We start from the raw sequence: 15,649 nt of genomic DNA, 5'->3' as shown, positions 1-15,649 counted from the left end.
ATAATCCCTGTTCTGTAAACGACAAATAAGTGATTTCCCCTTACATTGTAGAGATTTCCTTTTACTTCCTGCTGTGTCCTGATACAGGAAGTGAAAGGAAATCTCTCCAAGGTGGACACAGAAAGCACAATAATCTGAAAGGAGTTCTAACTATTCACTACTCTAGCCAAAATTTGATACACTTTATTATTTCCGTACTAAAAAAGTAGAGAATATTTATTTAGCTTAGTGATCTAGGTGAAGGTATGTTCACTTTGAGCACCCAATCATATGCATGATATCTTGAATGGATGATTGAAGTACACTTAGCTTTATTTTTGCAAAGTAAAAAAGTCTCTCCTACCCATTGAAACTATAGTGGTCTGGTGTGCTGACAATTGTTATCTCTCTGAAGGCATACAAAGTATTCATGCAGCACCATTTCTGTAGGGAAAATATATCACATAAATCTTAAGGCAGTATGTGAGTATGAAACTGATATTTTTCAGTTTTCCCCTCTGAAAAATGATAAAGCTAGGCACGTGTTGCCCAAAACAGAAACAAACTGGTGCTTACATAGATACTGTATACAGTACTGTATATGTAAAGTGCCTTTTACTGCTTAAGCCTAATTTGCTGGATCAAAAATTATTGTAGTCAATATTAATACAAATATTACTAATAAAACTATAAAAATATGTAAACTAGTCGATCAAACTACAATGCGCATTGATTTTTCTGTAATCACCTTTGTGAGAGTTTGCATTTTCTTTTAAGTTGATTGTACCCCAACAGTAGAGGCATGAAAGTGAAGTGGGATCTTTCCTTTTTATGAATACATGTATTTAAAAAGAAAATCTGAGCAGCTGTACTAAGTGTTCACTGTATTCCATTTTTTATAATGAACAAAATACAGTTTTATGGTAACATCTACAGGGAAGGAGATGGCTGCACCGACATAGATATTGGAGTTCAGTCCCGATGTTTTAGGTCTGGGTAATGCAACACAGCTAGTGAATCAATTGAGTGATGTCAAAGGGTACATAGTGGTCTGTAACATTTACAAAGGACATTAGCCCACTTCAGGCCAGTGAGAATCATCAATGCATTTGTATTTTTATAGTCATCTGTGTCTATGGCAAATCTAGCTTAAAATAAATCTGAGGAATACTTGGGCTTCCATTGCTAACATGTATTTGAAAATGTTAGCTTTTGTGCTAATTTACATTAGTGGGTGGAAAAAAAGAAAAGAATGAAGTGGGGGAACTTGCATCCCACACTCATAGAGGTGCCTCTTTTGTGTTCAGCCACTGTAGCTTTTCAAGAGAATAGAGATCAACAGTGCAAGTGGGGGGACAGTAGGTATGAACTGTACATTGAGATTTTTTTCAGCTTTTAATCTGATTTAATTTCTACTTTTACTCTTCTCATATATGTGTTGTAGAGCAGCCTAATACAATTAAAAATTGTATAGTTTGTTGAATATACACTGTTAAGTAATCAAAAGTGTAACATCAGAGTGTTAGAGTGTCAATCACTTAAAGGAGCAGAGTAGGAATAAAAAAGGAAAAATTCATACCACTATAGGTGTAGCTGTTTCCTCCCAGCTCTAAGTCCAAGAACTGAGTGATCACATGACCACTGATCACTTAGTCCTCAATCCGCTCTGAGCAGAGAGTAGTGACTGTAAGTCACCAGCTCTCTGATCCGCTCCTCCAGCGCTCACTGGAGTGCTGGGCTGTGAAGATGGTGGGAGTGGCTAGCTCAGGCTCTCAGTGGCACACTGAGAGGTGGAATCAGCTGCCAGTCAGGCTTCTGGGTGAATCCCAACATTATTGTCAGGATCCCGTCAGAATCTGGGCTTTAGTCTGCTGACAGCTGATCCTTGGTCACAGGAGTGCAAAAGAAGTGCACTCTTGTGACCCAGAAGAGAAGTATGGCCACACTCTAGATCACAGATGTCAAACTGGTGGCCCTTCAGCTGTTTCGGAACCACAAGTCCCATGAGGCATTGCAAGGCTGACAGTTGCAAACATGACTCCCACAGACAGAGGCATGATGGGACTAGTAGTTCCGCAACAGCTGGAGAGCCACCAGTTTAAAACCCCTGCTCTAGATGATTAGTCAGCATAGATTATTATTATTATTATACAGTATTTATATAGCGCTAAAAGGTTTGCTCAGCGCTGATGCACCCTGATCAAGTTTTAAATTGCATGGTAACAGTAACACAGACACCAGCAGACTTAGAAAAAAAATGCAACTTTTGTTTTGTTTGTTACATGTTCTTCCCTAGTTTGTTTGTTCTTCCTGAATTATCAAGGGAAGTAGAATATGTTGGTGCCTTATAAATGACAGTGTTAGAGAGCTAAAAAAAGACAACTTAGGTGATATATTTAATAAATATATCAAAGAACAACATAAAGATCTTCTAAAGAACCGCGTGTATTGTGCAAAACGCAAGGATACATAAACTGCATTTACAGTAATAACATGTTTTTACTATCAAATGTGATTAAAATACACTTGTCAGTGCTATAATCGTATTGAACTGGCCTCATGACCATTCCTTAGCAATTTTTTAAAACTCCCTCCCGTACTTTCCTGTTGGCCAAAAAGTGGTATCATACTGGTAGGCATATAGGCCAACTGAAAGGTATGGGAGGAAGAAGGAATAAGTAAGCTTCCATCAGTGCTAAGAAGTGTCAGAATTTGCATATTCGAGCACCCCAGGATTTGGGGCTACATATTTATGCTTGTAAAAAATTTAAAAAATACTTCCACAGAATCCTTAACTTGTAGTTGAATCAGAGGAAATAAACCCTTATAAAGCATAGTCCAGTTTGCTCTAACAGGAAAATTATTTAAAGATCCCCAAAGGCAATTGGATAGAAAAGGCAGGAATTATGCTGTTAAATGTTTTATTCCTGTTGTCTACTTTCATGTAGAACTGGTTCTGGCTGTAACCCATAGCAGCCAGTCTAATTCAAAGTGTCATTTGTTATAGTGCAAACAAAATATATCCATGCTCAAGGCATGTTAGGCAATAATAATTGATTTGAAACATTCTCATATTTTATCATATTGATAAGGTATATTTATGATATTTATAGTATAGGGTACACATTTCTAGCCACACCCATAGAGCATTTTCAGCATTGTCAGTAAATAAAAAAACAAACAAAGGCCATCTGTTTACTGAGATGGTTTAGTTATAGTTTAGGCCACCTTTATCATATTTCATTATTAAATTATCAAAAATATTATCATAATTTAGTGCCTTTAAAAATCCTACATTTGTAGGCTTATTAATAATCAAAGAGAACACAAAATGTAGATAAGCACTTAAACATATAATATGACTTGGTTGGACCTGGTTGGAGCACCACATTCGTTCACCAACAGTCAAGGCTAATGACATCTTAAGGACTACCACTCAACTGTAAAACCATTGTGCCCAATAAATGTTTGGCACTACATGTATATTCAATTTGCTCCCTTGTCAGATTGATTAATAGCCAGAGAAACCATTGATAAACAGTAAAGAAAATGGATAATGAATAGGAATATGATGGGATGAACTATATAAAGTAGTAAGTGAAATGGCACTAGTGATATCTACAGTAACATTGAGAACTAGATACACTAACACAACTGTAGATAAAGTGTTCATATAAATGATATTTGTAAATGCTTGGTGCTAGATAAAAACTTGCACACGTGAAACTACAGTATATACTGATTTTGCATCAGTCATAGTCCATGCTATTTTAACACTATCCAAACTATTTTATTGAAAGCTGTAGAAATGTAGTTGTGCTCCTTGGTAGCACAGAGTTACATGAAATAGCGTACAAAAATAAAATCACAGAAAGCATTTATTGTAATGGAGAGAGTCCTTCAGCCCAATGGCGCCTCTTCCACTTTGATAGGTTGCAAAGAGATGATGAAACCCTGCACTAGAAATCATTGAAAAGATGCATGCCGGAGTGTGTTTATATATGCAGCATTATTCAGCTAAATTGGTGCACAGACTATAGGTACTAGGTAGTATATTGTTGGGAACTGCATGGCCACTTAAGACCAATCAATTAAAAAAAAAAAAGAAAATCAAAGTAAAAACAGCATTCTTTCATAATGAGTTTTGCAAACTTGTTTCCTCCCTATTTACATAATAAGGCTGCAAGCAGGGTGAAGTAGTCGGGGCTGCAGTCAGTGGACTACGGCTATCTTCCTCTTGAGTTACAAATTTTTCTTTGGGTGTATGCATGCGATGTGCGTCCAGCATCTCCAACAGCAAGTCATATAGCGGCACTACGTTTTTGCACTTCATGCTGTACAGGTGCTCCATCCCTTTATTGCTGTAAAAAAATGCAACATTTTAAAGTTAATGCAGAAAAAGGTACATACATTTTTCATTATGAATAAACAGGAATGTTGCCTGGCTTCCTAATGTAGAACTGTGGATAGACTATGAGTATTCAAATGTTTACACATTCTTAAAAAGTAGCAAATAAACTTTAAACAGTCTTGAACATGCGTTTTATGCTGTTACCTTCAGGTGAGGACAATGGCAAAGAGTTGGTAGGACAGCCCATATAAGCCCTCCCACTCCCAGCAATCCTCAGTTTTTTTCTATTGTCCTTAGTTGAGGGTTGATCTCTCTCTACAGAGAGCAGCTTCTGGTTTGTCATTCCAACATTTCTGAAAGATTGAAGACTATGCTTAGTTCTTCACATGGAGAAATACTTTTCCTTCTGGCTGCATCAATGCCACTGGAGCAATGTGATTTCATATTCCAGATGGGTCGCTCATCAGCAGCACCTCAGGGAACTGTACCCAGACCCCGCCATATGGAAGACATGGGGCTGGCCTGTAATGGTGACTTCAGCACTGGACCTTGCAATGCGGTGCAGTTAAATGCAGAGTGCTCTACAGAACAATGGGTAGTTCCAGTGCATAAAACCCTCTTTATGGAGAAGAGGATATGCCCACCTGGTGGGTCTTCCCTTGGAAAGGGGTCAGTGTGGTGAGTTCAGGGTTTTGATCCTATCTCTCTGGGGTTCCCCTCCCACCCCTCAAACACCTCAGACCCCACCCAGAGGGTAATCCCTGGACACTGGGCCACTGCCGTGGGCAGCGAGAATACCTTAGTGCAGGTGTAGTGTGACGCTGGTGGGGCAGGTTGATTTTGATTAATTTGTTGCAGCCATGACTCAGCAGGAGCCACTTTAAATAGCTTGTCAAGTCCATGATCATAGTGTGCACCACCTTCCGCAAGCTATGAAGATTATGCAACCCTGTGACACATTTGGGTGAACAATGGCTATCTTGAGCACATTCTCCTGCTACAGACAAGCACAGCTCCAGCTACTATCCTGTTCCATATTGTAACCCTGGTCTTCACATCAGCCTTCACCATGATATCCAGCAGCCTTCAGTTGTAGGACACAGGGGGGTTTATTTACTAAACCTGGTTGACTCAGAATCTTGTCCACTTCTGCATAAAAACCAATCAGCTTCCAGGTTTTATTGCTGAAGCTTAACTGAACATGCTAAGGTTAGAAGCTGATTGGCTACCATGCACAGGTGCCCAAGATTCTGAGTCAACCAGGTTTAGTAAATAAACCCCAGGATGGCTGCACTCCTTCTGCTCATGCAGAATGTCAGACAGAAGGAAATAGGATGAGGGGGCAGACTGTGCACCTGGGTCTTTGGACCTCAGTCTTCACCCCTTGAAGTCTTCCAGTATCTCAATACAAGAGCTTTGTTTATTCTTACTTGAACCTTAGGTATGAATTTATATATTTATATAACATTTTGCTATGCGAATGTCTCACGCATTTGTGAAGCTGTCATGAATAATCACCGTAATTTGTGTAATATGTTTACTTCCTATGATTGTCAGCCCCATCTAGTGGTCATAACAATGTATTTTCCTGATTTTTTCATCAGAATACTGCATTATAGTCACTAGATGGGGCTGATGATCATAGGAAATATACATACAGGTGCATCTCAATAAATTAGAATATCATCAAAAAGTTAATTTATTTCAGTAATTCAAGTCAAAAAGTGAAACGCATATATTATATATATTCCTTACACAGAGTGATATATTTCAAGCATTTTTTTCTTTTAATTTTGATGATTATGGCTTACAGCTAATGAAAACCCAAAATTCAGTAACTCAGAAAATTAGAATATTACAGAAGACCAATAAAAAAAAAGATTTTAAATACAGAAATTTTGTCTTACTAAAAAGTATGTACAGTATAGTATGCACTCAAAACTTGGTTGGGGCTCCTTTTGCACAAATTACTGCTTCAGTGCAACGTGGTATGGAGGTGATCATCCTGTGTCACTGCTGAGGTGTTATGGAAAGCCATGTTTCTTTGATAGCGGCCTTCAGCTTGCATGCATTGTTGGGACTGGTGTCTCATCTTCCTCTTGACAATACCCCACAGTTTTTCTATGGGGTTTCGGTCAGGCGAGTTTGCTGGCCAGTCAAGTCATATATACATGGTATATGATCATTAAACCAGATATAGGTACTTTTGGCAGTATGGGCAGGTGCCAAGTCCTGCTGGAAAATGAAATCAGCATCTCTAAAAAGCTGGTCAGCAGAGGGAAGCATGAAGTGCTCTAGAAGTTCCTGGTAGAGGGCTGTGCTGACTTTGGACTTGATAAAACACAGTGGACCAACGCCAGCAGATGATATGGCTCCCCAAATCATCACTGACTGTGAAAACTACACACTGGACGTCATGCAACTTGGATTCTGTGCCTCTCCACTCTCCCTCTTTACTTTCATCTGAAAAGAGGACTTTGGACCACTGAGCAACAGTCCAGTTCTTTTTTAGCCCAGGTCAGACACTTCTGATGTCTCTGGTTCAGGAGTGGTTTGACACAAGGAATACAACAGTTGTAGCCCATGTCCTAGATATTTCTGTGTGTGGTGGCTCTTGAAGCACTGACACCAGCCGTAGTCCACTCCTTGTGAATCTCCCCTATATTCTTGAATGGCCTTTGCTTCACAATCCTCTCAAGGCTGTGGTTATCCCCGTTGCTTGTGCACCTTTTTCTACCACACTTTTTCTTTCCACTCAACATTCCATTAATATGCTTGGATGCAGTACTCTAGGAACAGCCAGCTTCTTTAGCAATTACCTTTTGTGACATATCCTCCTTGTGGAGGGTGTCAGTGACTGTCTTCTGGACAACTGTCAAGTCAGCAGTGACCCCATGATTGTGTAACCTATTGAACCAGACTGAGAAACTATTTAAAGGCTCAGGAAACCTTTACAGGCTAGTTAATTAGCTGATTACAGTGTGACGCCGTGAGTCTACAATATTGAACTTTTTCACAGTATTCTAATTTTCTGAGATACTGAATTTGGGTTTTCATTAGCTGTAAGCCATAATCATCAAAATTAAAAGACAGAAATTCTTGAAATATATCACTCTGTTGTTGTAATGAATCTATATAATTTTTTCACTGAATTACTGAAATAAATTAACTTTTTGATGATATTCTAATTTATTGAGATGCACCTGTACTACATAAACTGTGGATGTTATTCAAGACAGCTATGTTAATGTTTGAGACTTTTTTTTTTTTATATATATATAAAAAGCCCCCTTCAGTGTCCTTTATGCATATTTTTAGATCTGTGCAGTATTCCAGCATGAAACAATTTCTACACTTTACCTCTGAGCAGTAGTTTCCTTGTCTCTGCTACTTTCTCCTACGGGGTTCTCTGGTTTGTATTGGCAACCATGTGGTGTTCTGCAGGCTGCCTGTAGTAGATGGACCTGATGGTTCCCACCCACAGCCTTCCTATGTAGACAAGCTTTGTGCAGCACAGTGATGATGTCACTGCTACGTTTACAAGGTATTATCTGGTTTTGTAACGGCATGTGCCACAAAGAAAATGTATTTACAGCCTTTGTGGCTATTTATAAATATATATTTATTTATTTATTACAGGTACTTCTATACTAACTACACCACATTGCTGTACCGAGGGCAAGTGCCAATTTATGCAGCACTTTTACATATATTGTTCATTTACATCAGTCCCTAACCTTAAAGGAGCTTTTAATCTAATGTCCCTAACTCACATTCATACATACAGTACATATACTGGGGTCAATTTTAGACAGGAAGAACCAAAAACGAACTCTCCTGCGCTCTGAGACCCGAGAAGGGGTGGATAGATGGAACCAGAACTTGAAAAATTTGACCACCAGTGCATATGAGGTTGTGCAGCTCCAAACAAGGCTGGGGAAGCCCGACCAATACTGCGAAGCGAAACAAAACAAAAAGCGCACCAACCTTGCGCATTACCATTACATTCAGTAAACCAAAATTTATTGAATACAGAATGATACTCACAAACAGCGAAGCAAATCAAGCATGTAAGTCCTCAAGGGAACTTTAAAATAGTAGAGCCTGTGCAAGTCCCATGACAGGGGTAGACAATCAGGGTACAGCTGATGCGTTTCAAAGGGTGTCCCGTCTTCATCAGAGCTTCAAAATGCGTCAGCTGTACCATGGCTGTCTACCCCTATGATGGGACTCGCGCAGGCTCTACTATTTTAAAGTTCCCTTGAGGAATTACGTGCTTGATTTGCTTCGCATTTTGTGAGTATTATTCTGTATTCAATAAATTTTGGTTTACTGAAGTAATGTGCAAGGTTGGTGTGCTTTTTGTTTTGTTTTGCCTCGCAATTTTAGACAGGAGCCAATTGACCTACCAGCATGTCTTTGGAGTGTGGAAGAAAACTGGAGTACCTGAAGGAAACCCACACAGGTACAGGGGGAACATGCAGGTAGTCCCATGGCTGGGATTTGAACCAATGTGGAAGTGCTAACCACTTAGCCACTGTGCTGCCCAAACCATATATATATATATATATATATATATATCAAAAGTTTTTTTTTTGTGTGGTGTTCAGCTTTAGGGTGACCACAGATATCAGATGGAGGTTGGCATGATTACGGTTACATTCACACAGGAGGCCGAGGCAGATAGTTTGCAGAGTTCAGAGTCAGGTAAATACTGCATCTGGACACAGCAACACTATGGCCGCATAAAAACTCTATAGAATGCCAACTCTGGACACACACTGGCACCATGGTCGCTTAGTTAAATGTGAACTGCAGTAGCATCAACAATTGACTTGTACAGAATACAAATTTTACAGCCACCGCTGACTGTTTCTGGCCACACACACTGTGTGACAACATTTAGCATCACTGGCGAGAATCTCTGATAATATTTGGTGGCCATCCTTGTGTACCAGTCTGAATGCAACCTAAGTCTTTTTTAGATGAGGATATCGGCCAAAGGGTTGACTGAGGGTGTCTTTTGTGTCTATAGACCTGAGATAGTTGCTCTTTCAGGCCATAGTCAATGTTAAGGAATTATGAACTAATATAGCATAAAGAACAGTGATCTGGCATAATCTGCAACAACTAATCATTATTATGAATAAAACTTAAAGCACAAAGCTAATATTTTATGGCATTATTTGCATATTGTTATTAAATATGACCTGTAGTGTAAATAATCATACTGTCTCTCTTTTTCAATAAAATCGAAGCTGTTAATCATTTTTACAAGACTTAATACCTAAATACCTTCTGGTTATTTAGTTTAATGCTCAATAAATATTAATGTCTTATCATATATACCATCTTGTATGTTTTGGAAGCCTTTGGAGCTGTAGTGTTTCAAAGAGGATTTTTTCATTTAATCAAAAGATTTATAACATTAGGTAGAGCCAAGTATTAATGCACGATACGTAGATTTGTTTGCCAAGTACATCCTATTATTTACTTCTTAGAACCCTAACATTGAAAAATAGCTTTCTTATAGCAGAACTCCAGAAAAAAAAACTATTTACCCCTGCATTGTACATTTTGTCTAGGGGCAGATGACTAAGCAAATACCTTTTCTATACTTCTGCAAATTTACTCCCTGTCACACAAGTGGTCCCCAAAGAGGATTTTTTGCCACTCAAACATTCATGGCCTTTCTGATGTATTCATGTTCAATGTAGGACCAGTGGTTCTGGGATGTGGATGACAAAACAAACATTTAACCTTTGCAGTGGGAAGGGGGAATGCTGCAAGTGTTGTTTTTTCTGGAGTTACTTTATAAAATCTAGTAAAATAACTAGTAAAATATGATATTAAGCTATTCACTACAAGTACAAAGAAACAGTTATAATTAACTTTTCATCCTTGGAGCTAATATTGCAGTTACATACAGTATATATTAACAATTATTAACAGTTATTTGTCTTAAAGAGGAATAGGGATTTAAATTTACTCTCATATACCATGTAGAAAATGATGTGAGTGTTTATCCCATATTGAGGATTATGTCTTATTTAATCTGGTAGCGAGCTTCAGAGAGTGGGGGTTAAATTAGAGAATGCTCCTGAACCCGATGATCAAAGAGGGTGAATGGGGGCCTGAGGGTGCAGCATGTCTTTCAAGTAACTAGAGCCTAATTTATTGAAAGCTGAAGTTTAGGTATGACAGTTTTATATAGTCACATTGGTCCAAGAGTATGTATGTGACATACCTATAGAATCCCCATGAAAGCTGGAAAGTGATCTTCATTAGCTTCTGGGTCCCATGCTGAGTGACTGCCCTGCTGCTTACTGAACACAGGAGAATGTTCACCTGGGATAGGTGCTCACCTCGAATGTAAAGAATTCTCTGATTGGATCAGCTGGAGCTGGTGATGATACTGCCCCACCTCTCTACCTTGTCTAATCAAAGAATGTTTGTATTAATTGAGAAAATATTAAGTGTTCCATGAATGACCTTCTATGTTCCCAGTGCAGCACAGCAATCGTTCAGGATGGGACCCAGAAGCTAGTGGAGATCACTGTAGTAAGCTACAACCTACAGTGATTTCCAGCTTTCACAGGGATCCTACAGGTATGGCACATACATACTATGCAAAAATTGCCATATCTAAACTCCAGCTTTAAATTCATTTATTTAACCCCTTGATGCTGGCCACACACAAATATGTGGCCTCACTGCCCTGGGCTTTATGCCATGTGGCCACATATTTGCGTATCTCCCTTTGTGCTGGCAGCACACCACATGGGTCTCACCATAAGCTCCTGGTCCTGTACTAACTACCAGTTCTGGGTCACCTGATCGCTGTGATAGCCTCTGATTGGCTATCACAGTGATCAATCACTGTGAAGCCCTCCCCTGTGTTTTCTCTCTGCCTTTCAGAGAGAGAAAAAGAAACAACAGTGTGTAAAATAAAGAAATATTAAAAATAAACGAAAAAAATAAAGAAAAAATACCTAGCACAAGGTTTGATCTAGGTCAGTGTCAGGGTTAGTGTTGGGTCAAGGTCAAAGGTCAGGGTCAGTATATTTTGTGCAGGATTTTTTTTCTGTTTTGTAAATTAATATCGGTGTCAGTTAGTGTCAGTGTGTTTTAGGTAGAACAAAAAAGAAATAGCAAATTGTGCACTATTGTTTCTGTGCTGTACTATGGGTAAAAAAACCACAACCATACACATATGTGGCATCGCAGTGATCGCAGGAGCAGGAGAATTTATTCTGGGTTTTTCTTTGGTAATACAGTAGGTTATGGTAGTAACAAGAAATACACAGCTAAATTTTAAAAACATTTGTTTTTTTTACTATTTTGGGCCAGCTTTCCTTTGATAATAAAAATAAAAAAATCCAGAGATATCCATTACAATTTACTGCCAAATGAAATCCCAATTTGTCCTAAAAAAAACAAGGTATAATCCACCTGGATGTACAAAGTAGTTGTGATATGTACGGATTTACTAACACCTGTCAAAATTGCAATCCTGTGTTTAGGCATTAGGATGTGATTTACCCTTGGGCATGAAGGGGTTAATGTATAATCTTATTAATGTGAAGACAATTTTTGATATAGTGTATATGGTGCATGTATGTGGACACCCCTCAAAATGATTGATTTCATGGCTTTCCAGTGAAGTGTACTTAAGGCTAAGGCATAAAAAGATATTTTAAACAATTGTGCACTTCCAGCCTTGTGGTAACAATTTTGGGAAGGCCTTTTTCTGTTCCAGCAGGACTGTGCCCCTGTGCACAGTTTAGTGTGGAGGAATTTAGAGTCCTGACATCTTTCAGATGAAATTAAACTGGTCTTCTCACCCAACATGAGCATCTGACCTCACAAATGTTCTTTTGACACACTGGGGACTATTTCCCACAGCTAGGCAGCCTGGATAGCTTTTGCAGAAAAGTGGAGGCTGTTATAGTAGCAAAGTTGGAGAAACGGACAAACTCCATGTTAATACCCATGGTTTTGGAATGTGATGTCCAACAAGCTCATATAAGTGTCCACATCCTTTTAACCATATAGTGTGTAAAGGTAAACAAGATAAACTTGATTTAAAAGTTATTTTAAGTATTTGATTTGTTTTCAGAACCTTGCTTCTATGAAAAATGTGTAATTTTAACTGTACATTGTGGCCGCCATATTTGATCATTCCGAACACTGGATCTGCTTCTTACTTTGCAGTTCTACAGAGTGGTTACCCTTCTTTTCTAAATGGAAGTGTGGGAGTCACTTGACTCATTTGTTATTCATTCACTCATGTAGCAGGAAATATTCACATTAAAAAGTGAATGCTCACTTAGTTTAGCAAATAATTTTTGAATATGCTATATAGCTAGATGCAGAAAGCAGAAAGCTTACTCAATGATGTTTTTTGCTTTAAAAAAAAAAAAATAAGCAGATGGCTTCTTACCTCATATGCCTAATATGTGAAAGTATCAGAAGCAGTTGAGCCAGTCGTCTTTGCTGCTGTTGAAGAGAGAGTCCAGTTTTAGCCATAAAATGCACCAATGTGTCTATGATTTTGTCCAGAATCAAATGAATTTGGTCTGTGTCTTCTAAAGATTCTAAGGTACTAGACAGAAAGGTATATACACCTGTGAGTATTAAAAGAAAGACAATTAAGTTAATAATAAATATGGCTTTTACGCATTTCTAACATATGCAAATATACCGTTTATCATAGAGTAAATAAATTAGACTGCACATCAAATACAAAACATAAATCTGCATACCAAAATACTTCCTATGCAATCATAAGAGAGTGGAAAATCTGGTGCAGATGAGTATGGTAGCCAATCAGCTTCTAACTTCAGCTTATTCAATTAGGCTTTGACAAAAAAAAAAAAAACTGGAAGCTGATTGGTTTCTATGCAGAGCTGCATCAGATTATGCATTTTCTTCAGTTTTAGTAAATCAACCCCATTGTTCTTTAGGGCTCTAATAACACCTTCATAGTCTCTGGTAGATAATAAAAAAACAACCTGAAATAGTAAGGATTGATACATGTACAAAATCACTAAACTCGATAAATCCTGACACTTTAAAAATTAATTGTATCCCATATTTTATTACATCCATGCTTAAAATAATAAAGTATACGTACATACTATGAACTCTGCTATCCCCTCACCCTGGGGTCCATGATAAACACATTCATTTGACCTGTAGTAATGCTTTAGCACTACCTTTCTATTGTAACAGTGCATTTATGAGCAAAAGTAAAATCCTTGCAATAAGGTGCTATAGACAACAGTAAATGACTCAATACACAACAGGAGTCTGGAACCATTCTTTAAATTAAACACGTTTCCATTTCAGTGTTTATAATTGAATTTAGCAAAAAAAAAAATTGCTTTAAATTTGCTTATTATTTTATATCATTCTGGTGGTACAAAACATTTACTGAGCTGAAAAAAAATTGATGGTGTAGGAGATAGTCATCTAATTTCTTGCGCTCTTAATTTATATGTGAAGCCAATACTTTTTTAAATTGAATAGAGTAGGAGTGTCTTAAAGACCGCTATCAGTTTTTGCTATCTATGTCTCATTAACCTCCCTAGCAGTCTGATTATGTCCATATTTCTGTGCTCAAAGCGGTACATTTTTTTGCATGGAAATATGTATTTTTTTTATTGTAGGCCTGTAATTTTTAGGAATAACTCACTGAAATCTGTACGAACAAGAGTCTAGTAAACATCCCGGGTATGTTAAAATTTGAAACACGAAATCATAAATTATAATTTAATAAATAATCATAAAAATTAATAATATAATAATAATACGTTTAATTCAATGATATAATCAAACCAAAAACACTAAAATTTGAAATATAGCGCCAAGTTCGCACATCACTGAGCAAAGTCGCAAAATCGTTTTCAGTGTCTGATGACGAATTTCCCCATGAATCATTATCACTCAATTCTGCAAGTGGTGCTAATTTACTATCGCTGTTCTTTAGCTGGTCTAAAACCGATTTTGACCTAAAGGGACACTTTTTGGATGCCATGGACGTTTCTCAGTTTCCAGGCAGAAAGACCGGTAAAAATGTAGTTAGGGCACAGGACAAAGCACTAGGGACAAAATGTATGTGAAATGGCTTGGTACAGTAATGATTTTAGTGAATTTAGTAAATGTCACTTTTTGTCATTTTCAAATTTCCCGCCAGTTCCATCCCCGTATGTCCCGACACTCTCAGGGGATGGAACCCAGATGAAAGATGCCGGTAACCGCCGGAGGACATTACAGGGGACACTGCAGGAGGGACATCGTGGGAGCGCAGGACAAGGTAAGTGATTGAGGGATCCCGGAGCAGCGCCGCATGGTAAGCCCGAGTGTAGCTCGGGGTTACCGCTTGTGGCACTGAAACTTTACCCCGAGCTACACTCGGGAATACCGCCAGGGAGGCTACGGAAATTTGCCTCTATTTCTTGCTCTGTAGACTCAACAGTAAGTGAAAAGATGTCTTTGCAATGTGGGCAAGTGTCCTCAGAGGATTTCCCCTCTATTCCTGTTCTGGTGGCAACTCAAAATTGAGGATTTACCCTGACTTTTGTTCTCAGTGACATTGGTGATCAGGAAAATTAGAGAGTGAATCTCCTTAACGGGAACACAGACAACAATAAAAACTTGACAGTGTTTTTTTTTTCTATTTGGCACTGCTCTAATTTAACTGGCAATTGTGCGGTCATGCAGAACTGTACCCAAATGAATGTTATCTAATTTTTTTCACACAAGTAGAGCTTTCTTTTGGTGATATTTGATCACCATTGGGTTTTTTTTATTTTTTATTATATATGCAAAAAAAGACAGAACATTTTGAAAAAAAAACCTATATTTTCTCTTTTTTGTTATAAAACATATCCAGTCAAGACAATAAGGAAAAAAAATCTAATTTCTTCATAAATTTAGGCCAAAATGTTTTCTGCTACGTGTCTTTGGTAAAAAAAAAAAAAAGAATCCCAATAAGTGTATTTGGTAAGAGGCATGGCAAGTTTTTTGAGCTTGTAATTTTTGGCACAATTTTTTAGAAAATAGAGAAGTGAAATAAAATTTGTTTTTTTTTTCACAATTGTATTTTTTACATACTGTAACCAATGCAGTAGTGTCATCATATGACTTGTGTGGTGGTGATCAGGGATACTGACTGATGATAGTATGTTAAAAAAAAAGAACAATTCTTTATTTGATTTTTGCATTTTTGAGGATCACTGTATAATCAATAGATTTAGCTGTCATGAATATGTTTCTCATTCATGAACAGCTTGTTTTTTTATTGTGATCTGTAAT

General features: G+C 37.9%; 1 protein-coding gene across 1 annotated transcript in view; it reads right to left on the bottom strand.

Annotated features, from left to right (window-relative positions):
* Positions 1-3,747: 3,747 nt before the first annotated feature.
* The window catches only part of ESR1 (estrogen receptor 1), a 125,556-nt gene continuing 113,654 nt past the window's right edge, over positions 3,748-15,649 (bottom strand). Inside the window, exons 6-7 of the mRNA XM_089694284.1 lie at positions 12,774-12,957; positions 3,748-4,340 (exon numbers count right to left, since the gene is read on the bottom strand). Of these exons, the coding sequence (XP_089550410.1) occupies positions 4,112-4,340; positions 12,774-12,957 (413 nt within the window). The 3' untranslated portion in view covers positions 3,748-4,111. The remainder of the gene's footprint in view (positions 4,341-12,773; positions 12,958-15,649) is intronic.

Source organism: Staurois parvus, unplaced genomic scaffold, assembly GCF_062004578.1.
Source record: "Staurois parvus isolate SC_StPar_1 unplaced genomic scaffold, SC_StPar_1.0 ptg000657l, whole genome shotgun sequence".
NCBI classification, from domain to species: Eukaryota; Metazoa; Chordata; class Amphibia; order Anura; family Ranidae; genus Staurois; species Staurois parvus.
Note: the sequence above shows the minus strand (reverse complement) of the source record. Positions and strands in the feature narration are given on the sequence as shown.